At 48.2% G+C, this 27,980-nt stretch overlaps 1 protein-coding gene across 7 annotated transcripts; it reads right to left on the bottom strand.

Moving 5' to 3' along the window:
• Positions 1-1,576: 1,576 nt before the first annotated feature.
• Positions 1,577-27,980, bottom strand: Septin4 (septin 4). 7 transcript variants are annotated; one of them, XM_042692875.1, is made up of 15 exons: positions 26,609-27,980; positions 26,441-26,539; positions 25,823-25,867; positions 23,741-23,748; positions 9,118-9,414; positions 8,651-8,744; positions 8,095-8,181; positions 7,444-7,567; positions 3,220-3,354; positions 2,990-3,107; positions 2,799-2,900; positions 2,513-2,609; positions 2,258-2,420; positions 2,041-2,087; positions 1,577-1,800 (listed from the first exon to the last, which is right to left on the bottom strand). In XM_042692875.1, exons 1-14 carry the CDS (start codon positions 27,978-27,980, stop codon positions 2,069-2,071), a joined length of 2,760 nt encoding a protein of 919 aa, XP_042548809.1. In that variant the 3' UTR covers positions 1,577-1,800; positions 2,041-2,068. The 7 variants fall into 7 exon arrangements, with proteins under 7 accessions (XP_042548809.1, XP_042548823.1, XP_042548832.1 ...); XM_042692889.1 differs by lacking the exons at positions 23,741-23,748; positions 25,823-25,867; positions 26,441-26,539; positions 26,609-27,980 and adding an exon at positions 14,233-14,351 and having other exon boundaries at positions 2,041-2,140; XM_042692898.1 differs by lacking the exons at positions 23,741-23,748; positions 25,823-25,867; positions 26,441-26,539; positions 26,609-27,980 and adding an exon at positions 11,415-11,516.

Here is a 27,980-nt window from a genome sequence, read left to right as displayed (position 1 = left end):
CTCTGAGATTTTAGCCTATCGGGTGCCCGAAGACAAGACAGTACCTGGAGGGAGGAGGTGCCGGCGCAAGAGAGCAGACACAGCCAATGGGAAATCACAGCGCGTCCCTGCGGCAACCAATGGGAAAGCAGCACAAGGGGGCTGCTGACTATGATTCCGGGGGCCGGAAGTGGGAGCGGCCTGTCGCCTACTGGTAGCGCAATTGAAGGCGGGGCATCGTTAGGGGCAGAGGTCTTGAGGCCACTTTCGGTGACGGCCAAACCCGTGGGGTAGTTCTCTAGTAGATCCCGGTGGCGCTTCAGTCTAACTCAGTGGAGTTCTGTTTCGCTGCGGTCATCATGAGATTCCAAAACAAAGAATTGTAGAAAACCCCCACAAACTAGGAAAGAGGGGAAAGGCTGGGCCTGAAACTCCTTCCGAACCTCCAATAGGCGGCGCAGGGGTTTCCTCTTTCCTCCAATTCTTTTTTTTTTTTTTTTTTTTTTTTAATCGACAAATGATCCTGCTGTCCTTCAAGACCTGCATTGTCTCCAGTCCCATATAAAGCTCTTTCATAGGCGCAGGGTGGGGCGGATACCATCTGAGACAGCCACTAGCTGGCTGCGGCCTCCTGGGTCTGTGTAAAAGACACCTCCAGAATCCAGAGCGGGCCACAGAAGGACGGAGGGTGGCCGCTGGAGGTCGCCGTGGCCCCGCGACACCAGGAACCAGAACGCTGGATTCGAATTCTCTCAACAGTTAGCTGAAATAAGGTCTGAACGCTACACCAGGGCCCCACTGCTGGCGTCTTCACGTCTTTATGGTGCAATTAGCAAGTTCCAGGAAAACAGGAACCATGCCAGTGTTCACTACTTTAATTCCAGAGTTTAGAATAGTGAGCAACGTTAGCAGATAGATTGTCCAATGCTCTATCGTAAGTGTCCTAGAGTTTTAGAGCTTAGTTCTGCATACCCCTTTACCAAGATCAGGAGAAATAGGAAGTCAGGAGGCTGTACATAATTTTTCCCCAGAAGCCTGGTGTCACACCCAATACTGTTACTAAATTAAAAGGTACCATATGAAGGAAAGGTGTAGAGAGGCAGATAATAGAGGTAGGTTATTATAGCCAATAAGATAAAGAGGATAAGCACACCAAGCATTGTTGTTGGAAGGGGAACCCTCCCCCCACCCTCTTAATAAAGGCCAGAAACCAATAACCCACACTATCAGACTCTTAAACTGGGTCCTGGGATCTTTGTCTCATAAGGTGTTAGCAATAAATAGGGCTGGGCACAGTGGTTCACACTTGCAATTCTAACTGCTCAGGAAGTGTTTTCAAACTCAATAGATGCCAGCCCAGGCAAAAAGTTAATGAGACTCCATCTCAAGAAAAAGCTGAGCATGGTGACAGCCCTATTACACCCAAGAAAATGTAAAATAGGAAGATCACAATCCAGGTCACCTGAGGTAAGAAAAGTGAAATCCTACCGGATTGGCCCAAATGAGTAGAATCCCTGCCTAGCAAGTACAAGACCCTGAGTTCAAACCCTAGTGTAACTGCCAAAATAAAATAAAAATACAGACAGGGACACAAGAAGCCACCTATAGATTTATTAAACTTTATTTCCTCTGAGTCTCTGAGGAGTCAGCAGGGATATAAGGCGAAGTGGCAGTAGCTGCAGGGGCCTGAGCAGAGCTGGTGCTGGGAGGGGCTGGCGTGAGCAGAAAGAAGAGATTTAAATATCCAGGTCCAAAAGCCAGTTAATGGGTCTCCTTCATCTGTCTTTGGATTTTGTGTAGCATCTCCTGCATCCGCCGCAGCTGGAATAGTCATATGCATCAAAATGAGGCTTTTTGGAGTCCTGTAGTATTTGGAAATTGTCCCCAACTTTCAATCCCTTGAGTCAGGGCCTTGGTAGCCCTGAGATATGATGGAGGCTGGGAACATACCAAATATGCACCAGAACCAGGATTTTTCTGTCTCCAAACCAGGAGATACATCTATGATCAAACAGGGGACCTCCCATGCTGTCTACCCCTACTACCATATACTGTTCTCACCTCCTCATCTTTCTCTCGGATTAGCTTCTCAGTTTCTGGATCTGTCCCTAGTGGGACAGCAGGGATGGGGAAGTCAGTACCACTCTCTCGAGTCAGTTTGCTAGGGGGGAAGGGGAAAGGAGGGTGGTAAGGTTAGGGGGACCCCATCACCATCTTGGGTTGAGCCCAGGGCCTGTAGAAGAATAAGGGAAGGGCTTGTCCTAGCTCCTGGTCATACTTGCGATTTCGTTCCTTCACCACTAGGCGGGTCATACTCTGGATGCACTGTGCCCTGTAGTTCTCATAATGTGTCTCTCGAGTCACATCCTTCAGATCCTGCATGTGGGTACGCACCAGCATTGTCCTCAGCTTCACAAAGTCGCAGTGCCCTGGGTTTTCCACTGCATAGCAAGGCTGAGGTCAGCCAGGGGTATGGGTAGACGGGAGCCACTAAGGTCAAGGAGATACTTTGATCATAAGCTCAGTCCTTTACCTTCCACGATGCCCCAAGGGTAAAGTCGGCCCCGAACTCGCCGCCCCCTGGCTTCTACCACAGTATTGCTGCCAATTACCGCAAATGGGATGCTTTCCTAAAAGAAGTTAGGGGTGCCTGTCAGCACCCCACATCCTCACCTGTTTCTTTTCATCTGTGACTTCTGTTTTTTCTAGGAAGCTTAGGGTCCTCTCCCACCCCAAAGACTGTCATTACAGAGACTTCTACCCCCTTCTTCTTCCCAGGAGAAACAAGATGTGAAAGGGGTGCCCTGGGGTGGCCCCACCTTTAGGGCTTGGTCCTGTAATTTGAAGTCCTCATCCTCATCAGAGTCACAATCAGGAAACTGATAGATCTTGATTCCAAAGTACTCAATCTCCTCCCGGATCTGACAAATAGATGAGGGGCCCACAGTTCTGGGCACCCCATCCTTTTTAGAAGCCCACCTGCTCCCTTTCCCCCACCAGCTTCCCTCACTTTGCGTTTCTTGCGGTCCACTTCTGGAGGTGTCAGTGTGTCCGCCTTAGCCAAGATAGGCACGATGTTGACCCGCTGATGCAGGGCCTTCATGAACTCAACATCCAATGGCCGGAGCCTGGGGAACAGGAATCTGTGACCACCTGCTAGTGGCAGCCCTGCCCCGGTGCTCTTGGCCTGTTCCCTTAGTAGCACCCGGTGGTGCCAGGAGACTCAGGCTCAGACCATACCCGTGGCCGAAGGGTGAGATGAAGTACAGGCAGCAGTGCACCCTGTTGTCTTGGATGTTCTTTCGGTTCAGGCCACTTTCATCCCGGAAGTACTGCTCGAACTGCTGGTCGATGTATTCTGCCACAGGTTTCCAGCTGGGCAGGGACAGACAAGCAGAGAAACTGTGGGAGTAGGGGCTGTCTAGTGGGCTCTGGGATTGTAAAGAAGTAGCCCATGATGAACAGCATTTTCTAGATACTGTTATTCCCTGGCTTGCTTTACCACATCTTCAGCAATATACCTCAGTGGGACAGAGATGTATTTCATATGTCCTGATAGGAAGTTAGAGTGAGTACAGAGGCAAAATTCAAAAAATTCTAGTTTAACAAGAAAAAGTGCTCAGGTGATCAAACAAAGCAGTAAGAATTGCAAGGTGCCCAGGTGCTAGTGGCTCAGGCCTGTAATCCTAGCTACTCAGGAAGCTGAGATCTGAGGATCGTGGTTCAAAGCCAGCCCAGGCAGAAAAGTTTGTGAGATTATTATCTTCAATTAACCACAGAAAACCAGAAGTGGGGCTGTGGCTCAAAGTGGTAGCACACTAAACTTGAACAAAAGAGCTCAGTGACAGGTGCCCAGGCCCTGAGTTCAAGCTCCACAGCAAACTAATAATAATAGCAATAATAATAATAGCAAGGTGGCTACAGGTGAACACCAACCAACTAGAAGCCAGAGAAACCCTAAGTCAGGTTTAAAGTCCATCCTCCAGAGCCTTTGCTCATGTGGTTCCCACTCTTTTCCCACCTTTCCAAGCCCATTTCAAGGCCCAATTCAAGAACCAGCTCTTCCATGAAGACTCTTTTGACTACATCAGTGAACACTGCTCTTCCCTTCCTTACACATTCACACATATAGTCATCCACTGCATAATAATGTTCAGACCAACTATGGATCTCATATACTTCAGTGGTGCCATCGGATTATAATGGGGCTAAAAAATCAGCAGTATATCATAGCACCGATGCATAATTTATGTGTTTGTGGTGATACTCATGTAAACAAACCTAATGTACTGCCACATAGGAGGCAGAGATCAGGATAACTATTGTCTGAGGTGAGTGAGCCCAGGACAAAAATCTATAAAGACTCAATCAATAAAATGGGCATAGTGGTATGCATCTAGCTGTGAGGGAGCCAGCAGGCAGAAGGATGACAGCCGGAGGCCAGCCCCAGGCAAAACCACAAGACCATGCCTAAAATGGCAAAACAAGGCTGAGCTGCGGCTCAAGTAGTAGAGTCCCTGCCTACCAAGCATAAGGCCTTGACCTAAAATCCTAGTACTACTAAGAATTAAAAATAAAAAATTAATAAAAGTATGACACATACAATTAACATATATAATATGTGGTAGTGATGATACATGACTATTACTTTATGTATTTGCTATGTCATATTAATTAATGTATGCCTTCTACAAATAAAAACAAAGTTAATTGTAAAAGAGTATTTGTGTTATGCTAGCAGCAGCTTCAGCAATCTCATTTCTTGGCTGCACCAAGAGGCCATATCAGGTAATTAACATAAGCCATCTAAGTTTGTGTAAGTACCTTCTATGATGTTTGTACAATGACATGCCTAATTTTAGAATGTATCCTTGTGATTAAGTAATGCATATATATAGCCATATATAAATTTATTTACTTATGAAGTTTTAGTTCCAGGTCTTTAGCTTTTCTGTTTAATCTTTATCTTCCGATTAGGTGGACACTGTATATTTTGAGCATGATCATTCTTATTTTAGACATAAATTAAATCTGAGCTGGGCACCAGTGGCTCACACTTGTAATCCTAGCTACTCAGGATGCTGACATCTGAGACTCAAGGTTCAAAGCCAGCCCCAGGCAGAATTCTACTCCCCTCTATGAGCCTCTAATGATAACCAAAAGGCCCAAAGTGGAGCTCAAGTGGTAAAGCACCAATCTTGAGCAAAAAATCAAAGGGACAGTGCCTTGGCCCTTAGTTCAACCCCCAATACTATCACACACACACACACACACACACACACACACACAATTATATCTAGAGACTCTAAGAGATGTTACCAGAATATTTTGCTAGTAAATTCTCAGTCTCAGTTTCTGGTTTTTTGACTCATAACTCAAGTGTTTGCCATTCAATGGCCTGTCTTGTTTGCTAATTTGTTACCTGATGGATACACATGTTAGACCCTCTTCCCCTCTGCAATAAAAATCACTCACACTAGTCTGCACTTTTTTTCCCCAGTCCTGTGGTTTGAACTAAGGGCCTGGGTGCTGTCCCTGAGCCTCTTTGTGCTCAAGGCTAATGCTCTACCACTTAAGCCACAGCGCCACTTCTGTCTGTCTGTCTGTCTCACAGACTTTTCTACCTGGGCTGGCTTTGAACCAGGATCCTCAGATCTCAGCCTCCTGAGTGGCTAGGATTACAAGTATGAGCCATTGATGCCTCTATTTGTCTATACTTCTTAAATGTCCAATACAGACTGGATACCTAGTGTGTATGTTTCATAAATTCCTGCTCATTGACTATTAAGTGGGAAGTAGAATTGTTATTATGAAACTATTATTATGAAAGTGATTATTATTATTATTATTGGAGATAAAAGGAGGTAAGTAAATTGAAAAAAAAATCATACTACAGCAAGAACCAGGTATTGGATGGGGCTAGAATTTCAAACAAGTTGCTTGCTGAAGCATACTACTAGTGCAGGAAGGGTGATGATGATGTGGAGGTTACCCCAACCCATCAGGAACATTGATGGAGATCATGTCCCATGTACCATGAACTAGCCCAGAATGTAAGAAATGACCATCCTCTCTCAAAGATCAGACTGTAAAGCTGATGAACAAGTCAGCTCCACTGAGAGGAAGTTATTCCAATGATAAAGCATGTCATGAGGGTCCAGAAAGTAGGTAAGGAAGGGTCTGATTAGTTCGTAAAGCAATTATCTAGGGTCAACATCATGAGTGTGCAGTCTATGAAGCTTTTCAGTCACCATCATAAAATTCTTAATCATTTTTGAACAAGGAGCTCCATGTTATGATGGCTGTCCTGCAGTTACCATTGTTAAAATTCATGAGTATATTTGGCTGGGAATGTTGCTTAGTGGTAGAGTGCTTGCCTTGCATACATGAAGCCCTGGATTTGGCTCCTCAGTACCACATAAGCAGAAAAAGCTGGAAGTGGTGCTATGGCTCAAGTGGTAGAGTGGTAGCCTTGAGCAAAAAAAGCTCAGGGAAGTGCCCAGGGCCTGAGTTCAAGCCCCAGGACTGGCAAAAAAAAAATTCATGAGTATAACATACAGATGTCATTCTGGGTGATTTTTCAGATCGATTAGGTGAAATGGAAAGGGCTGATATTTTTCAGTTGAAGAAATAAAAATGCAGCCATTTGCTCAAGGTCACCAAGTTACTAAATACCAAGATTTAAACTCTCAGGACACAGCTCAAGTGCTTGCCTAGCAAACTAGGGGGAGAAGAGAATGACCCTGAGTTCAAACATAGTTCTGCCAAAAAAAAAAAAAGATTTGAACTGTCAGGCTAGGGATCTGAGAACCTCCTGCCTAACTTTTCCATCAAAGGCACTACCTCTGTTATGCTCATCTACTTACTTAGATCTGACAATTACATAAGCATCCCTCCAACCCATTAAAAAATTAAAAGCTAGGGATTGCTATATGCACATATGATGGCAGATAACCTGGAGGGTGCCTGCAATTTATACAAGTTTCACCATCTTTTTTCTTTTGTCTTTTCTTCCCTTCAATCTTTCCTCCATGCTCCTTCAGTGTCCAGTCAACAGGACTTGTTTATAGCATCTGAAAATGCTATTGGGAAAAGAGGAGGAGGAGGAGGAAGAGGAGGAGGAGGAGGAGGAAGAGGAGGAAGGGAGGGTGGTGTTTACACCTAATAAAACACCTATTATATGTCATGCCCTGTGCTACCAGTTTTCAGATGTGTTTGCTTTTCTGAGGCTCTTCTTTCTTGTGTACCCATCATAGATCAGAGTTGAAAGGAATATTAGAAACTATTCCAGTTCTTTTCTTCTTATACAAAACAACTATCCAGTAAAAGCATGCCTAAGGTCACAAATCTCTTCCTCCTGACAATTATGACTGTGTCTGTTCCTGTGTGTGACCTGACCTATGTATGTGCATGGAACAGATAAGTGGGGCAAAGACAGCTGGGGTTGTGCTTGGTCAGACATACCACTCTGTGTTGTTGACTGCATCCCCAAAACCTGGTGTGTCCACAATGGTGAGCCGCAGTCTCACACCCTTCTCTTCTATATCCACCGCATGCTTAGTAATTTCCACAGTTTGCATGATCCGCTCTGGAGAAGGGGGAAACTGAGGCAAGGGCAAGGGCAGAGACCTGCCCAATGAGGACAAACCATTCACCCCAGACAACTTTGCTGCCCAGACTGCTTCATCCACACTGCCCTCCTTCCCACCCCCATGCTGCAGGAGGGCCTGTTCTCTGGGAACCAGCAAGGAACATGTTTCCCAACACAGGAAATGCCGGTGGCTGTTGGCTCTGGCCCCAGCCTCTTCTCTGCTCCCGGCTTTTTTTCTTAGATTCCTGAAATCCTTTGGGGTGGGGGGGTGGGGTTCAGACACTCATTCAAAGAACAGGATTCGGGTCCCTGCCCTGCTTCAGCACCCAAATCTTTAGGGAAATGGCTGGTGTGCTTCCAGGCCAGAAAGGCCTATAGAGGGATATAATCAGTCTCTCTAGGAAGCCATAGCTTCAAGCATGCTGGGGAAGGTCCCTAACTCACACCCCATGACTCTGGAATGAGTTTTTAACTTTCCAAGTTAGGCCTGCCTGCCTGTTTTCATTCTCTTCTCCTTTTCTTACCTTCAGCACCAAGGAGTTTCCGATCTCGGTATAGATCAGTGAGGAAGAGGCTATTGACAAGAGTGGATTTACCCAGGCCAGATTCTCCTGATAGGACAGAGGTGCCAAGTCAGAAGATAAGATCTGCATGTAGCCCAGAGGCAGTCCCACCTGATCACCTGGGGTGAACTACTTTTCTTTTTAGTTGGGGCTAAACTAACCAAACCACAGCATTTTACAGCTTGAAGGAAGCAGAGGTTCATTTGCCTAGCTTTCTCATTTGAATGAAGGTGAGAGAGCAAGAGATTTTTCAAGGTCACAAGAAAAGGGAAAATACTAGAAAACTGTTCGCCAAGTGTACCACCTCATTCCTCTACACCAACATGTTTTGGGGTTCCTGGCTATTTTCCAAAAAGCTGTAGTCATTTGCTATGTGCTTTCTCCCTATTCCCCCCCCCACCTCCCTTTCTCCCTCTCTCCCTCTATCTCTCTCTCTCTCTCACACACACACACACACACACACACCCTAACACCACATGAAACACCCCTTGCCCAATCCCACCCTGCCCCTTTCTACCTGCCACCATGAGGGTAAAGTCGAAGCCTTTCTTCACAGACTTTCGGTGAACTTGGTTGGGGAGGGTTGCAAAGCCCACATATTCTTTGTCATCCTAAGGACAAGAAGGCAAAATGCATTAGGAGGGGACCAGCACCAGTCTTCTGTCTTCTAAGTTTCTGCTTCAACCTTAAAGGAGTAGTGCCACATTTGAGTTCCCAAGTTCCTACCTATGAGGCCTCTTGCCCCTGCAAATGTGACCAGTTTCCAATACCCTCGGTGTAAAAATCCTCAGAGCTGGGGCTCTGAAACAGGAGAGAGAGGACCTAATCTTTCGCGCGTGCACATGTGCGCACATACACACACACACACACACACACAAAAACGCACATGGACATGCATGTACTCTTTCACATATTTTTTCAGTTCCTTCCCTGGGTCTTCTGCACCCGCCCACTGAAAAACAAAGGCAGGGCTGGAGTCTCTACCTCAGAGGAATCATAAGGATCCAGCTTGCCCCATGGGCTGCGGGGCCTGCTGCAAGGGCTGAGAGGAGCTGGGGCACAGATGTACTGCTGGCTGTCAGAGGACTGGGGCCACGAGGGGGCTCTGAACTCCTGGTCATCATCATAGAGGTCTGGAGCCTGGGGTCTTGGCTCTGAGATTTGGGGCCTGCACACCCTAGTCTTGACCTCCGGTGGGTGGCACTGCTCACTTCCTGGGAAATCCTTCACGAACTTGCTCAATTCTGCATCATCGGTGGTGTCCTCCAGGAAACGCTTGATCTGGAGGATGGTAGGGGTGAGTGGGGTGGATGGTGGGGAGTAGGTGGGAGGTGGCAGGGAGGGAGCCAGGAGGTAAGAACAAGGAAGAAGGCAGAAGACAGGAGAAGGTGAGGAGAGAGGGCAAGTACTTACGGTTAGAGGGAAAGAAACAGCAACTAGGTCAGAGGAGAGGGTTGTCATTACTTGCTTCATTAGCCTCCCCAAGCCAAGAGATGGGGTAGAGACCCCAGGATCCAGGAGGAACCCTGGCCAGTGCCCAAAGTCCTGCTCTCTCACCAGGGTATTTATTGAGGCTGCCTTGCTAGCTATCTGGCTAGGCCAGGGACTAGGGACTGTCCCAAAGGTCAGCACCATCAGTCTGTAAGAGGGAGAGGAGAGACCTGAGACTATGGCTCCAGATCCCAGAGGGAATGCAGAGAATCAGAATACAGCACAGGCACAGGGAGCAGGGTGGGGAGAAGGGAGCTTCCCCTACAGGAAAACCAAGAGCCAGCAAGGGGTTCTGTGCCTGTTACTGCTGACCAGTGTGAGCTGAGGACCCAAGGGCAGATGCTACTGTGGGTATTCACTCAGATTTGCCGCCCAGGACTCAGTCTTGCTAATCCTACTTTTAATCTAGACCCTGAACCATAACAGAATCTGGCTCTAGACCCCAGGAGAGAAGAGTAAACCTGGTACATGCTGAATATGGATGCAGAGCAACGAGTAGGAATCAGGTAAGAGGATAGGAGAACACTGAAAAGCGGGGCCGGACCTCTATTGCTACAGACAGCCCAAGAGTATGTCCCAACATGGGGACTGGCTCCCTCTAGACACCTATTCTACATATTTCCAGTTTAGAAGATAGGCTATTTTCTCTGCTCTTCCCCTTAGCTCTAGACCCTCTAGCTTCTCCTCTTCTCTGGGGGTCAGTGCCCTTTGTGGGGTGCCTGGCAGTGCTGGGCTCAGCTATCTCACAACATCCAAGTGCTACCCCCAGACAATGAACAAAGGCCAGCTATAGAGGCTGACTCACCCTCTAAGGGTTGGCCAACCAAGTGGGGGCTATTCTGAACCATTGTGGAGTCCCAGCTATAGTGGCAGGGGACATAAGTCCCCCACAATCTTTCTTCATAAACCTGTTTTACAATGGGAAGAAACGCAAAAAGTGGATGTGCACACTGCCAGGTTTATGCCAGAGGAAAGAAATTGAGAAAGGAAAGCTTGAGGGGAAAGGGCTATCTTTAGGCTGTTACCTCCCATACCTTCTGATAAGTCAGTCTCCAAGGCTTATCTAGATGGAGGGGAGAAAAAGGCCCTTTATCCTGAGTCTTGAGTCATTTAGGGGTTTAGTGATCAGAAGAAGCTCTCCTAAGGCAAAGCTTACCTAACAAGCTTTTCACATTCATACTATTTGGGTCTCATGGAATGTCAATGTCACACAAGTCAGTGTGTGCTTCTTGGTCTAGCATGATGACTGGGACTCCCTTCACTCTCAAAAGTGTCCCAGCTTGGCAGAGTACTTATACAGCAACAGATAAGGATGGAGCTGAGGGGACAACAGGTCTTGCTATCTGACAGCTAATTAGTCAGGACCTCCAGGAAATCCTACCTCTCTTCACAAGCCTAAAGTGACCCAGCAGTTGACCTGGGCAATTTTATTAAGGGTGGGGGCAAAAGGACTTGCTTGGTACCACTGAACAGAGAGGCAACAAGAAAGGGGAAGAAGGAAGGCACTGATGGATACTGCTAGCCCCCAACAATATTCCAGCAGAGCCACCAGGAACCCCAGCACCATAGTCCTCTCTGCTAGCCCTAACTGCATCAGCATGGAGGAAGCCAAAGTACTTAGACAAGGAGTTAAGATACCAAAGTCCTCACCCGTCTTTCCATCGCCTCACCTAGCACTGCCAGTAACCAAATCATTTTCTAATTTTGTGTCTCAATCCCAATGAAGACTAAGAAAAGACATGGTGGGTCCCCTCCCCACCCAGCCCCCAAATTCCAGAGCAGCACCTTACCCCAGCTTCAGTCCCATCCTCGGGGACAGAATGGTCCATGACCCACGCTTGGGACCCCCGTCAACAAGCTCTATGTCTAATTTTATCTCCCAGACAAAGTTCCTCACACACAGCAACAGCCTTGTCTTGATGCTCTTATCATCTGCCGTCCTGGTTTGCTCCTTTCCCTTTTTCTTTAACCTCCCTCTACTACTTCCAGCAGGGACCAAAAAAGCCTGTGGAATGTCCTTCCCCACCCCCTCTCCTCCTCCTCCTCCTCCCTTGGCTCCCACCCTCCAAGGGCAGTTGAGCTGCAGCAGGATCACTTAGTTCCTCTGCAGTCCCCTCCTCCTCTGATTGGCTGCCCTATGATGCCTGCCTGCTTCCTACCCTGGTGGGCACAGCACCAATCTCCTGTCAATCTGAAGGACAGGCTCTTGATCTGCTTAACCTCTCTTGCTAACCCCTCAAGGACATACAGGACTCTCTGAGGACTAGGAGCTATCCAAGGTGACTGACCCATCAGTCCATGGGGATAACCACCCAGGAGAACTGCTCACAAAAGATTTCAGCCCTCCTCCACAATCTTACTGTCACCTGAAGTTTAAGCAGTCCTGAAGAAGAGTAGGAATGTCCAATAATACCTTTGGTATAAGTTCCAAGGAATAGTCCTACATTTCTTCCCAAATGTCCCTTCTAGAGAGAAAAAACAAAAACAAAACAAACAAACAAACAAACAAAAAAAAAACCCTACCCTCCCAGTATCTTCAGAAATCTGCTCCTAGAGGAGGACTTTGCTCCAGGGACTCCTGACATTTTAGGGTGCCTGCCCTCTAACTGAGTTCCTGTATCAATTCTATCAACCATCATTTCCAAAGTCAATAGGGTAGCTGGTAGCACTTAAGTATGTGAGGAGCGTGGGTTCAAGCCAACAGGAGGCTAGCATCCTAGAGGCTCCAGAGCTAAGTAGGAGGTAAATTGAGGGATCTAGTTTTAAGTGTACAGAAGGGGCACTCCAGTAGGAGTCTTGAAGCCAGTGTTTCTGGGTGGGCCTGGGTAGTGTCTTAATTTCAGGTCCTTAATATCAACCCAAAATGGCCATCTCTCCCTTGCTTCCAGGAGGCTGGAAGAGAAAATACTCCCAGATGACGGATAGCTCAACCTGCTTTGAACTTGAGGAGAAAGGAGCATCTCAAGTCCCAGGGTGGTCACTAATATTGGCTTGTCATTCTCTTCACATGCAAATTTAAATCTCCTGGTGCTCCTGGGATGAAGAGGTCTCCCTAAAGATTTTCAAAGTAGGAAGGGCTCTGGTCTCCTTTGACAAGGAGACTCTTCATAGATGAATCTGGCCTGACTTGAACCAGTGAGCCCAAGGCTTAAATGACTTAAGGGCAGAGGCCTGAGGCTGGAGGCTTGGATGGTGGCAGATAGTGGTGGTGGGGTATTTTTAATTAGGGTGGCTTCAGTCAAGCTGAATGCACCAAGACCTCAGCTGAAGTCAACTTGGTGTGTGGGCAGAAAATGCCCCTCTGGTCCCTGCTGGGCTTGGCATTGATTCCCCAGGCTTCCATTCCCTAAAATAATCAGTCTGCCCATCACCCATTTGGGGAGAAGGTGGGGGACAGGGAGGAGAGGCACCACTTGGACTCTCTCAGGAACCCCCTTTGGGGAAGGTCACAGGGTCACCAAGACTTCCTGGCCAAGACTTGGGCCTCTGCCTGGACACAGCTTGAGGGACAAGAGCACCAAAAATTAGCCTTTCTAGATCTGAAAGCTTCTGGTTCTACAGAGGCCAGGGAGTTCCCTTCTGGTGGTGGCCCACAGCCAATATCCTGCCCTACAGGCGGGTCACCGGTCCCCTTCTGCTGTAAACAGCTTGTGCCTCCCAGTACAGAGGCTAAGGGCTGTGGGGTGGGGGGAAGCTGCCAGACTGGGAGAAGAAGATGGCAAGGCCTGGAGGCCTGGACATGTATACATTTTATCTGTGGCAGGCTCTGACAACAATGGCAGAAGAGCTGGCCTCACCACCAAGCATCAAAACTTTTACCTAGCATCAAAATTTTTACCTTTTTGCTTCTCTTCCCACTACAGGCAGTGACAGGAATGAGTCCCTCCTCCCCCCCCCCCAACCCCCACACACTGCAGAGGGACCTGGCTGAGGGGAGGAGGGGTAGATGCAGCAAGGGGAAGCTTTCCCCACGTTCCTGTCTGGGAGGCAAAGGGACACAGCTGATCCCATCCAGCAGGATGGCGGACTAAGTTTTCCTTTCTCAGGGGTCCATCTGAGAAAGGTCCAAGGGATGTCCCTTGTCAGTTTGTAGAAAAGAGGGATCAAGCGGCTCACCATCCCTTTTGGGGGAGAAGGGGTAGGACAGTGTTTGTGTTTTCTAACAGAAGTTGGTGCCGACCTCCGGCCCTGGGTAAGCGGGTGAGGAAGGGTCATCCAGGTAAGAGCTGACTCAGGAAGGGCGGAGGACTCCCCCCCCCCCCCATCACTGAGCACCAGCACAACAAGCTCATCTCCGTCGGCAGGGACCTCCCACAGCACTGACCCAGCCCTCCTTCTAGGACCGCGGGCAGAACCCCGGGGGTCCAGGCCCGCTTGGAGCTGTTGAGTTCAGAGGTAGAACTTGGGGAGAGACGATGCAGCAGCGCCAGCAGTGCCTGCGAGAGCCAAGCCCCGGGCGGCTGACTTCAACGCCTCCCGCCCCGCACAGCCAAGGGCTGCGGCATCGGAGCCTCCTGGGAGTGGTGGGCCCTGGGCGCCTCAGCCCTACTCGACCTTGCCTGGCCTTGCCGGCCCTGCCCGGCCCTGCCTTGAGCCCGCCCGCCTTACCATGGCTGCAGCCCGTGTCGGGCCGGCTCCGCCTGGACAGCGCCCGAGCGACGAGCTGCGGGAGCTGTGCGCCGACCTCGCTGCACGCACCGCCGGCCCCCACCCGCCTCCCAGAGTGCGGACCGCGAGGGGCGGAGCCCTGGGCGGGGCTAGCCGGCCCCTAGGAGGGGCCTGCACCTTTGCTCGGGTGGGTGTGGGCGGGAACTAGATGGGGAAGGGAGGTTGGGGAGGGGAGCTTACCTCCCCGACCCTGGGCTGCATGAGACACCTGGTTCCTCCTTACTCAGCGCCTGAAGAATGATTTTCTTCAGGAAGTGCAGCACCACGGGGGAGGGAGAGGGGGGAGAACGGCTACTTGTTATCCCCAGGAAATGCCTTTGGGGGCGGGGATGACAGGGGGATTTGCTGCATGAGTTGGAAAGAAACCATTAGTTACCCCCGGAAATTCAGCAAGGTTTTAGGGAAGTGAGCTGACTGATGTCCAAGTTACTGATTGACCATACCTTCCACTCTACCTCCCAAAGGGGAATGTTAGACCTTACCCACTTCCATCCAAGCTGTGGAAAAGACACAGGTTAGTTGCAGGTTCCCTTTGTGCAGGACCCTAGATTAAAGATTAAAGAGGATTTGCTGCACAATTTATCCAAGGATCATCTGCTGGAAGGGTGGCAGGAGGGGCTGAGTGGTTTTAATAGGGTGGGGGAGGCCGGTCTGGGCTGAGGACAGTGGGGGAGGGCCTCTGGAAAGGCCAGCCCAGGCATGACCCAGACCAGCTGGGACATTTTTTCCTGTCAAGCAGGTGACATGTTGTGGAACAGGTGCCTCCCAACAGTTTTAAAAGCATTCAGAGCTCAGAAAGGTCAGGGCAGTAGTGAGGGGAAGGTAGATGCTTGGAGGTGAGGAATTGGTAAGGGATTTCCTAAGTAGAGTCTGAACTAGTTAGGCTCCTATGGATGTTTCCAGAAGCATGTCTCTCTCTAACCTCCAAAACCCTCTTTCAAGGTCAGGCTCACTGACCTCTCTCTGAATGTATCCTTGGTAAAACTGAATCTCACAGGCCTGGCCTTCTATATGAGTAGAAGTACCAGCAAGTTGAGGAGAGACTTTTCTAGTTGGGTGACTTTGGACAACTCTCAGAATCTCACTTTCCACCCCCCAAAAGGAGGGGGATTAAATAGATTTTTGTTTGTTTGTTTGTTTTGGTTGTGGGGCCTGAATTCTGGGCTTGGGCACTGTCTCTCAGCTTTTCAGCTCAAGGCTAGTTAGTGCTCTACCACTTGAGCCACAGCACCACTTCCAGCTTTTTCTGCTTATTGTGGTACTGAGGAATTGAACCCAGGGCCTCATGCATGCAAGGCAAGCACTCTACCACTGAGCCACCTTACCAGCTGTAAATAGATGCTTTCTAAGTTTCCTTTGAGCATTCAAAAAAATAGATGGAGTAGGGAAGGAGAAAATGTTGTATGCTTCTACAGGCCTTGGAGGAAGGTAGAACAAGGCAACAGCAACAGGAGGTACCAAGGAAAAGATAGTCGATGAAGAGACAGAAGAAGCCTTGTAGGCATAGGATTGGGGACTGCAGCTTGGCTCTAATGAGAAGGGACCTCAGAAGTATAGAGGGTTCCTGATGTGGAAAGGTCCCAGGGAAAGGCTTGTTTTAGACCAGGAGATCTGAAGCTATAGTCAGAAAACTAGACACATATGAGAGAGAGAGAGAGAGAAACAACCAATGTTGTTGGAAGTCTGCAGAAACAGCAGCTGCTACTGCCATCAGACAGTGAGGCTATACAAGGTCCACTGTCCATAGCCCCAAGCAGCTAGTACTTATGCACACTCATAAGAATGCCTCTTGGGTGCTTCTAGTCAGCAGTCATGTGGCCTGGGGTGGGGAGAAAAGGCAGGCTCCACAACAAAACCTTATTTTCCTCTACCATAACATCCTTCCTCCCCTAAGCCCCAGCTGTGTTCCAAGTGTGGACACAGAAACATCTCAGAAGGCAGCTTGGCTAGCTCATCCTCAGCTGTGGCTGGAATCTCAAGCTCTTCTCTGGCACCTGCTTTTCAGGCTCCAGAAAGTCCTGTGTATCCTGATGTGAGTTGGTGCCATCTTGCCTTGAGAGAAGTTCCTTAGCTCATAGAACTCAGCTCCAAGTCAAGCGTCTCAGGGTTTTGATGGATTCTAGTCCCTTTCTTTTCTTTTCTTTTTTTTTCGTGGGGCTTGAACTCTGAGCTTGGGTGCTTTCCCTGTGCTCTTCAGCTCAAGGTGAGAGCTCTACCACTTGAGCCACAGCGCCACTCCTGGTTTTCTAGTGATTTATTGGAGAGAAGAACCTCACAGTTCCCTGCCCAGGCTGGCTTTGAACCATGATCCTCAGATCTCAGCCTCCTGAGTAGCTAGGATTACAGGCATGTGCCACCGGTGCCCGGCTTCTAGTCCCTTTCTAACTACTGTGCTATAGACCTAATATGAAGCATGATGGGTAAAATAAAAGCTAAAGACAAACTGTGTCATTCCACCTGCATAAGTCCTATATGCTAACTCTGTAGCATTTAAAGGACTCTAAGAGAACTTGGCCTTAACATAAGCCCCATGCCAACTTTGACTATTAGAAGCCTGAAAGCTGGGGCTGAGAAGGTGGCTCAGTGGTAGAGCGCTTGCCTTGCATGCCTGAGGCCCTGGGTTTGATTCTCAGCACCACGTAAGAAAAAAGAAAAAAGGCGGAAGTGGTGCTGTGGCTCAAGTGATAGAGTGCTAGCCTTGATCTGAAGAGCTGAGGGACAGCACCCAGGCCCAGAGTTCAGGCCCCACGACCGAACCAAAACAAACAAACAAAAAAGAAGCCTGAAAGTTCCTTGTTCTTCGTGCATGCTAGGCAAGCACTCTACCATGAAACCATATTCCCAGCCAGTCCCTTGCTCTTCTTGGGACTCTCTTTCCCGTACTGAAGGAGGCTGGACTCCCTACAACTCCAGCTCTCTTGTTCTGTATTAACAGAGGTAGGATCCCATACCTGATTGGTAGAGTGGAGAAACAGCAATCCTTGAATAAATCACTGATGACTGCATACTCTTCATCAGCTGACAGGTGACCTAGCCAACTTTGCCTTGGCACTCACCATCTGGAGCTCTGGCTCACCCTTGAAATTCAACATCCTACCACACATTGTCTTTGACTAGAAAACAATTTCCTTGGCACTGCTAGAGTGGGAAGCCAAGTGTCTGGAGGGTGAATGCTTATTATCTTGGCACAGAGGATTACTCCTCTGGGAACCTTAGATCAGCAACCACAGCTTCATGCCTGGCTCTTGATTCCTCCACTTAGGTCAAGTCAGGGTCTGAATGCAAAATCATCTAGTCTTCCTCCCTGGATTGTTCTTGCCCATCCACAGGTGAAGGTTGTATGGCACAGAAGCTTAGTAAAGAAACTGCACTTGTACCAAGCATGGGCTTGGGTTCCAAGCTAAGAATAAAGAATGATTACAACAGGAAATCAGGATTTCAGATCTTCATGAATAGCAAAGGCCACTTTTGCCTCTAAGTATCTGTTTCTCTTAAGTGAAGCAAGAAGTCATTGTGCCCTTCTTCCCCCAGAGGTGGATGAGTCAGAGGATAGTCAGAGGGCCATCGCTAAGATGGGCCTTTCAAGGAATTGAAGTCAAGTCTGTCCAACAGGGTCTGTGCAGGGGCCAGAAACCCAAATACCTTAAACCCACTCATGTTCCATGTGTCTGGGGGAAGACATGAGATGTGGGTGGCAACACTGGAGAACATCTGTTTCCTGGCACCTACTGAATGGCTTCAGAGAGGGTCAGTTTGAGTTGGCAAGGGCCGCCGGGCATCAGTAGCTCATGCCTGCAATCTTAGCTACTTAGGAGGCTGAGATCTGATGACTGCGATTCAAAGCCATACCTAGCAGGAAAGTCCATTGAGACTCATCTCCAATTAACACCAAAAATAGCCAAAAGTGAGGGTGCGGCTCAAATAATAAAGTGCTAGCCTTGAGCACTTTAGGGAAGCTTAGGGACAGTGTCCAGGCCTTGAGTTCAAACCCCAGGACTGGCACAATCAATCAAACAATCCATCAATGGGGGAGAAAAAAGAGTTGGCAGAAGCCAGCCATTCTGATAGGGAAGGTCTTTCAAAGCCCCTCTATGAGCAGAACAGCGCTATAATTGCTTGCCTGTCTGTACCGTGTGACTACCTATTTGATGTCTGACTCTCCTCAAAAGGCCCCTGCCTTGCCAGACTCTTGTTCTAATGCCTCCCAGGGCAAAAACAAAAAAAAAAAGCAAAACAAAACAAAACAAAAACTGACTCTTAACAACTATTCTTAACAACTACTCTTTGGGAGATGGAGTTACTAAGGTCATCATCATTCTGGGTCAAAATCTGTGTGCCCTAGCTCTTACCCTCTTAGTTTAGTTGGCTGTTGGATGTCCAAACTCTTTAAAGTGATCCATCTGCATACTTCTATCTCTCACAAATTAACCATAGGCCCCTCAAGGGCAGGAATATGTCTTCTATTTTAACCTCTAGAGAACATGTAAACAAGTGATATAATGGATGACAGGTCTCTGCCCCCAGGAGCTGGCTGATCAATGGACATCGACTGAAAGGATGCATTGATCAGTTTTCCATTCTGATTTGAGAGCACAGACAGGCCTTGAGGCTCTGGTCTTCATTGACCCATGAATACCCTTCATTCTGGTTGCTTTCACATTCACATCCACCTTCCAGCCTCATTATTCATAGGGAAGATAGGCATTTTACTCCCACTAAAAGCTTTCCTTTTGCAATTCTTGATATTAATAAAATATTGAGAAGTTACAGGAGCATGTGGCAAGAGAAGAAGGATTTCTGTATCACCTAATGGAATCCCCAAGGCACAATGCTCCTTAAAGTTTTCCCAGTTTGGGGCTGGGAAGGTAGCTCAGTGGTAGAGCACTTGCCTTGCATGCCTGAGGCTCTGGGTTCGATTCCTCAGCACCACATAAGCAAAAAGAAAAAAGCCGGAAGTGGCGCTGTGACTCAAGTGGTAGAGCACTAGTCTTGAGCTGAAGAGCTGAGGGACAGCGCCCAGGCCCAGAGTTCAGGCCCCACGACCGGACCCAAAAAACAAAACAAAAGTTTTCCCAGTTTGGAGCTTCAGTTTCATCATCTGTGAACTGGGAGGAAAAAGTCCATCCCATAGGTTGCTATAAAGACTCAGTAAGGGCTGGGAAGGTGGCTCATGCCTTGCATGCCTGAGGCCCTGGGTTCGATTCCTCAGCTCCACATAAGCAGAAAAAAAAAAAAGCTGGAAGTGGCGCTGTAGCTCAGGTGGTAGAATGCTAGCCTTGAGCTGAAGAGCTGAAGGGTAGCACCCAGGCCCAGAGTTCAGGCCCCACTACTGGCCAAAAAAAAAAAAAAGACTCAGTAACATAGTTAACATGAAATAACTAAAATGAATGATAGCTGTTACCGCTACAAATGGGAAAACAATCAGTGTCAAGCCTGCTACTGTCAACTGTGACTATTTCAAATGCCTTCCCTTTGAAGGATTGGGAGTGTGTATATGTGTATTGGGTGTGACAGATGGGAGCAGAGAAAATACCAGAGTAATGGTTTAGACTACACTGACATGGAAATGACCATACTGCTGCTACCAATAGAGTTAATTTTTCCAGCTAGATATCACTCCACCTCTAGAAAAGAGGTCTTGATCTCTGATCTACTAACAGAAAGTCCTGAAAACAGCCACCATGTAGACCCCTTAGAGCTAGATCACTTGCCTGTGGCGTTGTACCAAAGAAGAGACTTTGGTTGGCCCAGTTCTCCTCAGTCTCAGAGCCTACCCTGGACTTCTCTCAGGAACCAAGAGACATTATTCACATTCTGTTCCCCTCCTCCAGACCTTCATTCGGTCCCCAAGGCGCAGCTGTCTTGCTGCTCCCCTCACAGCAGCTGATCCAAAAGCAGCTGAGCAGAGGAGGGTGAAGGGACATGGCCTTTGCTGCTGTTCAGGATAGCCTTCTTCTAGTTGAACAGCTGTCAGGGTGACTTCTAGGTTACAGATTTTCTTCCTTAACTCTGCCCTTTGAAGCCAACCTCCCTAATTCACAGGCCTACTGTTGTTCTTACTTGAAAAAGAAAACCCATTTCCCACACCAACAGAGTATTCTGACAGAGCTAGATATAATGGCATACATCTATAATCACAGCACTCCAAAGTTGAGGAATAAGGAGGGTGAATTTGAGAGTCAGCTTGGATTACATAGCAAACCCTGTCAACAAAAAAAGCAAACAAAACCCCACAACTAAAAGTACATTGGCAGAAAACTACTGTTAGAGATGAGTTTCAGTCAAGCAACCAGGTGCCTTCTGAAAATACACCAAAAAGTCCAAAACTGATATGGCAAGTTCTTCCCTATGTGAGATCATTTTGGGCAGAACCCTGAGATGCTGGCCTCAGTTCTGCCACCAAGCCCCAGACAAAGGAGTTACATTTCTCTACCTTCATTTCCTAGGCAGAAGGAAGAACCTGCCCAGGTCTCACAGTAAACACAGACACTCACCCCCCTACACTGTGCTTCTAGAGGTTCTTGCTGATGCAGACCACACCACACCACAACTTGTCCTAGGTGACTAATTGTCCTTGTTTATCCAAGACTAAAGAGTTCTTGAAAATCAGGACTTTCAGGGCTAAACTAGATGAGTTGGTCAAGCTAGCCTGTGTCCAAATTAGCAAGACGTGGCCTCAGGTCACCAGCCTTCCATCCTGCACTGGAATTGACTGCACATGGTGGCTTGAGATAAACAAGTGCCATCTGACCAGGAAAGGGGGGGGGGGTCTAAGCTGCTATTAAACCTCCTGAGTTGCCCTCCACCCTAGTTTAGTCACTTTGCTCTATTCTTTCAAAAGTTCTCCATGGGAAGAGAGGCAAAGACAGTTTCTAGGGTTCCTTTCAGATGGCCCACATCCTTCCTAGGATTCTGTTACCATCCCCATGAATGCACAGTTTCCTCAGACACTCCAGGTTTTTCTTTGTAATCAAGGTGCTCCTGAGAAAAAAATTTCCCTAGGGTTCAGGAGCCAACTGGAGGCAGACTGTACTTGTCCCTTGTGGGTCAAATGACAAAGTTCTCTTTAAGGGCATTGAAGTCTGCTTCAGGTACCATTGAAATGGCCTCCTCTGGTTCCTGACCTATTTTCCAGTTGTTTTTTTTTTACATAATTGATGGATGCAAGCAAGGAGGAAACCACTTCATCTCCTGACAGTCTAAGTCACATGCAAGGGTGAGTAGGTCAGATGCCTTGAAAACACAACACAGGATCTTGGGCCCTGGGCAGCTCGGTCTATCAGACAAGTTGTGGTCCCACCCACTTCGTTTCAAAAACTGCCCAGGGCTGATTGAAAAGGTAGGTCTTTCCCTACCAGAGCACCTTTAAAGCCCTTCCTTTTGAGTTTCTGCACACACACACACACACACACACACACCCTTTAGAAATGGTTCCTCAGTTCAGTTCAACCTCATCTGGGGAGATTCTACTTCCTAATTACCCAATCCAAGGTTGAGAAGTATCTGTCTGCCCCCACTCCTCCTTAGGACAAAAGGACCTCCAGCGGCTATTTGGGAGGAGACTGAGAAAGACCTGGATTAAGTCAGGCACCATTCTCAGCAATGGACCCAGAGGAGCTTTGTGAAGCTCAACAACAGATATGCTGCTTTCCAGAAGCCAGGCACTGGGTCTGGGCCACCAGAGAATTCCTGCCAGGAATGAAATCAGGGACAGGATGCTATGGTCAACCCATGCCCAGCACAGAGGAACCAGAGGCCCTGGAGTCCAATATCACATTCTCTGCCTTGGAACTGCCTGCAGGTGGTGCAGCCTGGAGGACAGGTGGGAAAGTTTATCTCAGTCATGCTTTTCAGGGAGACTACCTGAACCATCTCCATGTCACCCTGGCTCCAGAGATCCAGAGAAGCCCAGAAGCCCAGCTGCATGAGAGCCTTGTCTTCCAGCTTCTGTGGAGCAGCTCTGCTGCTGAACAGGGCTGGAGAGCTGTAATTATCCAGACAGGATAAGAGCTATTTTGGGAAGAAGTCATTCTGCTGCCAAGGCTTTTGACTTCCTAAACTAAAACAAGATGCACAGAAAAAGGGGGTGATGTTGGGGGAGGACAGGGAGGAGCCTACTCAGTTGCACACATCAAATCTTGCACAAAGGGTTATAACACTCCTTCCCAAAGGTATAGGTTTGTATTAAGGGGTGAACAAGAGGTCAGCTGTTAAGTCATCTCCCCATAGCTTTGGGAAAGAGGGTATAACCCACAACCCCTATTTACCTCCTGCTGACACTAAGACCCTCCAAGAACATTCATTCAATCTCTACTATTTTGACATTTGACCACAGACTATTGCATATTGTTTAAATGTTTCCTGCCCTTGTCTTATCTCCCCATCTAGATGGCCAGTTTTGCAAGGTCAAAGAGAGAGAGAGAGAGAGAGAGAGGTGAAGCTTCCTCCAATAGTGCCTAGCAGAGTACTAGACATTTGAATAAAAATTATCAATGGAAAGCCAGGGAAGGAACGAAGGAAGGAAGGAAGGAAGAAGGGAAGGGAAAAACAGAGGGAGGGAGGGAAGGGGGAGGAAAGGAGAGGAGAAAAGGAAGGGAAGGGAGGGAGGGAGGGAGGGAGGAAGGAAGGAAGAAAGGAAGGAAGGAAGGAGGGACTTACTGTTTTGCATGGAGATAATCTCTAAAAGTGGCTACTCCCTCCTACAGCCAAGCTCAGAGCCTGGAGCTGGGTAAGAACTCAGGGCAGAGGGGGTGGACACCTCCCCTTCAGCTGTTCTGTTATCTGAGCTCAGTCTGTTCCCCCCACCCCCACTTATTTGTTTTCCATCTATAGTCAACTATTCATCATGGGCTGGTTAGCCATGGAGGGAATCCATTAGAGGCTACTGTTAGGCCTTGAGTAAGAGAAGATGTTAAGAGAAAGAATGGAAGCAGTAAGAACTTTCATTTTATCAAACATGGGCCAAGAAGAGCCAAAATACTTATGGGAACAATAAATGCACTGTGGAATCAGGACACTGCCAAATTTAGGACACAGAGCTGCCAAGAGCAGAGGCCACCTTATGCTTTTTCAAGTTGAGGATCCAAATAGTGTGTAACCCAGAAATGCAACCCCTTTCTAGAGTGCCTCAGGGAGGAGGAGAGTCAGGGCCTGATCCAAAATGGCTGTTCTGTCCATCACCTGCCAAAGTTCCTATTCTTTTTCTCCAGGGTTGCAACTAGCTCTTATAGCACTTGTGTGCAAATCTCCTTTTGAGGAGATGCACTGCCACAGGCACCCAGCTTGGCAAATGGAACAGAGGCATCCTGGTTCAATGAACAACCTGTCCACCCACAGGGGCCAGATCTATTTCCCTCCATACCCTCTTCCACCAGAGGTTAGGGGTAAGACTCAGATTAGGTAGTGGAGCACCAGAAGGCTGAAAGTAATTTCTCAGGGGCATTCTTACCTCCTCATCTGTCATAGCAGAAAAGTGGAAGCCAGGCATTCCCAGGGAGCAGCAGATGGAATTCAGTGAGTGCCAAAAGGAGGGAAAAAATAAAATATTACTTAAAGATGCCCAGCAGATATGGGCATAAACTAGCCCAAATCCCTTCCTTGTACAAGTAGCCTAAATAACAACAGCAATTATTGGATGCTCACTATGCTACAAGCAATAGTTTGGATAAACCTCACAATAATTTTTTTTTGGGGGGGGTCCGGTTGTGGGGCCTGAACTCTGGGCCTGGGCACTGTCCCTCAGCTCTTCAGCTCAAGGCTAGCACACTACCACTTGAGCCATAGCACCACTTCCGGCTTTTTTCCCCCTGCTTATGTGGTGCTGAGGAATCGAACCCAGGGCCTCATGCATGCAAGGCAAGTGCTCTACCACTGAGCCACCTTCCCAGCGCCCCCTCACAATAATCTATAAAGAGGAAGTCATTATTCCCACATAATAGATAAGAAAACTGAGACTTGGAGAGGTAATCTACCTAAGGCCATAGTTGGCAAATAGTGGACCAGCTATAAGACAATTCCAGAATTCATATTTTATTGTTTTTTTTTTGGGGGGTCCGATCGTGGGGCCTGAACTCTGGGCCTGGGCACTGTCCCTCAGCTCTTCAGCTCAAGGCTAGTGTTCTACCACTTGAGCCACAGCGCCACTTCCGGCTTTTTTCTTTTTGCTTATGTGGTGCTGAGGAATCGAACCCAGGGCCTTGAGCATGCAAGGCAAGCGCTCTACCACTGAGCCACCTTCCCAGCCCCGGGAATCCATATTTTAATATACTCCTACTTTATAGAACTTTGTTTTCTTGGAGGGGAGGGGCACCCTCCCCTGTCTTTGCTGTCCATCATTTGGAGGGCTTGTGCTGGTTGGCCCCTTCAAATGGGAAGATTGGGGACTGGACTGTGTTCTCAGGGCTCTCTCCTCACTAGGAACTTCAGCCAAAGCCTTGGCCACTGCCATATTCATTGGACTGGAGCTTATCTGGAGCTTCATTACTAACAGCAAGAACTCCCTACTATCAAGATTCACTCTGTGAGGTATAATCCCCTCCCTTCCACTGCCAAGAGTACAAATGAAGCAGAGGATAAGGTCCTAAGGAAACATTTTTAAATATTCAGGAGTTGACATTAAGACACACTGGTGGCCTCAAAGAGGAAGACTAGACATCCCTGGAGATCTTACCTGAGCAGCAGCTCTTAAAAGTGTCCCAAAGCCGGGTGCCGGTGGCTCACGCCTGTAATCCTAGCTACTCAGGAGGCTGAGATCTGAGGATCACAGTTGAAAGCCAGCCGGGGCAGGAAACTCCGTGAGACTCTTATCTCCAATAAACCACCAGAAAACCGGAAGTGGCGCTGTAGCTCAAGTGGTAGAGCACTAGCCTTGAGCTGAAGAGCTAAGGGGCAGCGCTCAGGCCCAGAGTTCAAGATCCATGACCCACAAAAAAAAAAAAAATAGAAAAGTGTCCCAAGGTCAAAGGGTTCTGAGAAGCCAGAGAGACACCTGGGAAGATTCCCCAACCTGAATTAATGTGGAGTTAACCTTGGGCCAATCTGTGAAGCAGGTAGCCTGTTTTGTTTTGGTGAGACACACACACACACACACACACCCCAAAGTGCACACACACACACACACACACACACACACCCCAAAGTGAAAATGCCTGAGACATTTCCTTCAGTGGCTCTCAGCTTGGTGACTCTTTTGAGATGATGGTGTACTTGCCTTCTCTCCCTGGAACTTCAGGTCCTTACAAAGGGCTTAAGTGCAATTCATAAAAGAGTCTAGGACAGGACTTAGGCTCACCATCAAGTGTTGTCAAATGGCTTTGGAGTGTTTCAACCTCAGGATTTCATTTCTTGAATTTAAAGGTTCCAGTTCTCAGAGGGATGACTTTAATGGTGACATTTTAGGCAAGAGAAGTACCTCTGCTCTTTCAGTTTCAAAACCCTGCTTGTATTCTCCAAAAAGACCCCCCCCCTTACTTGGCCTCCTATCTTTTAACCCTCCCTCCACAATGGACCCACAAGAAGGAAAGGCACAAACCTTTTAGCCACCAGAGAATTCGATTTTGCATTTCCTCAGAGACATCTGAAAGTAACAGCAAGATTGATTTTTTCTTGTTTATCACCCCCCCCCATACTACTTATATCTTGCTTTCTAGCTCTATAATGTCTCCTCTGAGAGGTGCCCTCCATTCTTGATCCCAGAAGCTTCTCCCACGTAGGACCCCAAATCACATGCTTTTATTCCCAACTCCCTCTCCGTGCCACTGTTAAGGCCATCTCCCTCCTGGAAGCCGAGGCCCCAGATCATTGGTGTACCATCTCTTCTGCTTTGATGCTAGAATATGTGCTTGAGGACCTTATTCTTTTCAACAGCACTGATTACCTTTCAACCTGGCCCAAGTCTTCATCTCCACTCTCAGAAAGCAAGTTCTAACCCTGCAAACCACTCTACTACCTCACACTGAAGTACCATGTAGCAGCATCTCTTGGAAGACTCAGTGCCTGCTGCTGGTATAAGCACTGTCGTTGATATCATTAGCTTGACACTGGAAACAGAATACCCGAGTCCCAGAATAAAGAAGGGTCTTTTTTGCTACCCCAACATGCTACCTCACTAGTTTGGGGCTATACCTGAACAGGCTGCTTCTACACATACCCAGGAAGAAAGCATTAAACCCTTGAATGAGTTGTTTGCTGGCATGCTTGAGGACATGAGGGACTTCCTTCCATGATAGCCGGCTTGGACACTGCTTCGATGGTGATGGTGGTGGTGGTGGTGGTGGTGGTGGTGGTGGTGGTGGTGGTGGTGGAGGAGGCAGTGGTAGTGGTGGTGGTGTGCATGGTTTTTCTCTCTGGAACATTAAGTCTTCACAGAAAAGGTTTGAGTCCATTTCATAAAAGGATATTATGGGGTCTAGGGGAGGAGGGGACTTAGGCTCAAAATCAGGTGTGCATGGCCGGCTTTGGGGCATTTCAGTTTCACGATTCAGTAAGGCCCACCATGAGCAGTCAGGCCCATACCTAGGTAAGGACCGAGGGGGTAAGGGCCGAGGGGTCAGTTCCAGTTCTGCCTGGATGGAAGGCTTCGAGCAGGGTTCTGGGTATATAGGAGATTTGTGAGGAGCTTCAGACACTCCTCCTCGAGTTGACAAACGGTGAGCTGCCTGCACTGAGTATTCCACTGGGGAGATGGTGACCCTGCGGCCAATCTCACTGTCTCGTTTCAGGGACTTCTCATTGGCCTCCACCTCCGATGGTATTATAACCTTTGTGGGGGGCTTAGCCTCAGTGCATACATAATGCTTTTGGAGAGGCTCCCCCTCTGAACGTACAGGAACTCGATATCCACTAGGTAAGTCTCTAAGAACAGAGAGTTTGAGGGTTGGTGCCAATTTTGTATTTTTGATGGAGGCTTTTGGTTCAGGAAGAACTGGGTTGGTAGGACCCATTTCTGGCTCTAGGGCAGTGGTCCGCCTAAGGACTGCCCGGTGGTCTGCAGGAACCCTGCTGCCACCAGTATAGACACTCCTTGGAGATTTGACCTCACTGATATTGGAAATCTTTCGGACGGGATCTGTTTGTACTGCTTCATCCTTTGGATGAGATGAAATCCTACGAGGAACTCTGACCCCTTGGGGGTTCTGGACCTTGGAGGGTGGGTCCTCTTCTTCTAAGTTTTGTAATTGTAAGCTTTCCTTTTCATCTATAAAACTCAAGCGACGGGGGGGTTTGGCATCAGGAGATGAGATACGGTGGCCAATATCACGACCTGGCTTGTTGTCGACACTTCGCATTGCTTCCTCTCTGATTGGACTAACATTCCGTTGTGCATTCATGGTTGGGAAAGCTGATATCTTTCGATGAGGAGAGGAATGGCGGGGTGCATCTGTTCTTTGTCGGGTCTCCATCCCCCTCTGGTATGATGTATATAAGGGAGGCCCTGACTGCATTGACAGAGATCGAAGATAGTCAGATGCTGAGTGGGCAGTGGTGTTATACATAGCTTCTGATCTTCGTTGGGGATTGGGGCTCAGAGAGACAGCAGCATTTTGCTGGCTTGAGGAATTAATGTACCCATGTCCCCGTTGAGTGGCGCTAATAGTCTCAGTCCCTCTATGTGCTGGAACTGCTATCTTGGACCCAGTTCTACTTGACTTGGCTACCTGATAGACTGAACCCTTCTGGGTAGATGCCAT

Source organism: Dipodomys spectabilis, unplaced genomic scaffold, assembly GCF_019054845.1.
Source record: "Dipodomys spectabilis isolate Male_0828 unplaced genomic scaffold, ASM1905484v1 ptg000004l, whole genome shotgun sequence".
In the NCBI taxonomy this organism is placed as follows: domain Eukaryota; kingdom Metazoa; phylum Chordata; class Mammalia; order Rodentia; family Heteromyidae; genus Dipodomys; species Dipodomys spectabilis.
Note: the sequence above shows the minus strand (reverse complement) of the source record. Positions and strands in the feature narration are given on the sequence as shown.

Excerpts from the sequence above, each read along its gene's own strand:
- Septin4 (XM_042692875.1), bottom strand. The coding sequence starts at position 27,980 with ATGGCATCTACCCAGAAGGGTTCAGTCTATCAGGTAGCCAAGTCAAGT. Across the intron at positions 26,540-26,608 it reads ACCATGCACACCACCACCAC|CGAAGCAGTGTCCAAGCCGG; the intron begins TACCACTGCCTC and ends CACCATCACCAT. Across the intron at positions 2,421-2,512 it reads CCCTTGGGGCATCGTGGAAG|TGGAAAACCCAGGGCACTGC; the intron begins GTAAAGGACTGA and ends CTTGCTATGCAG.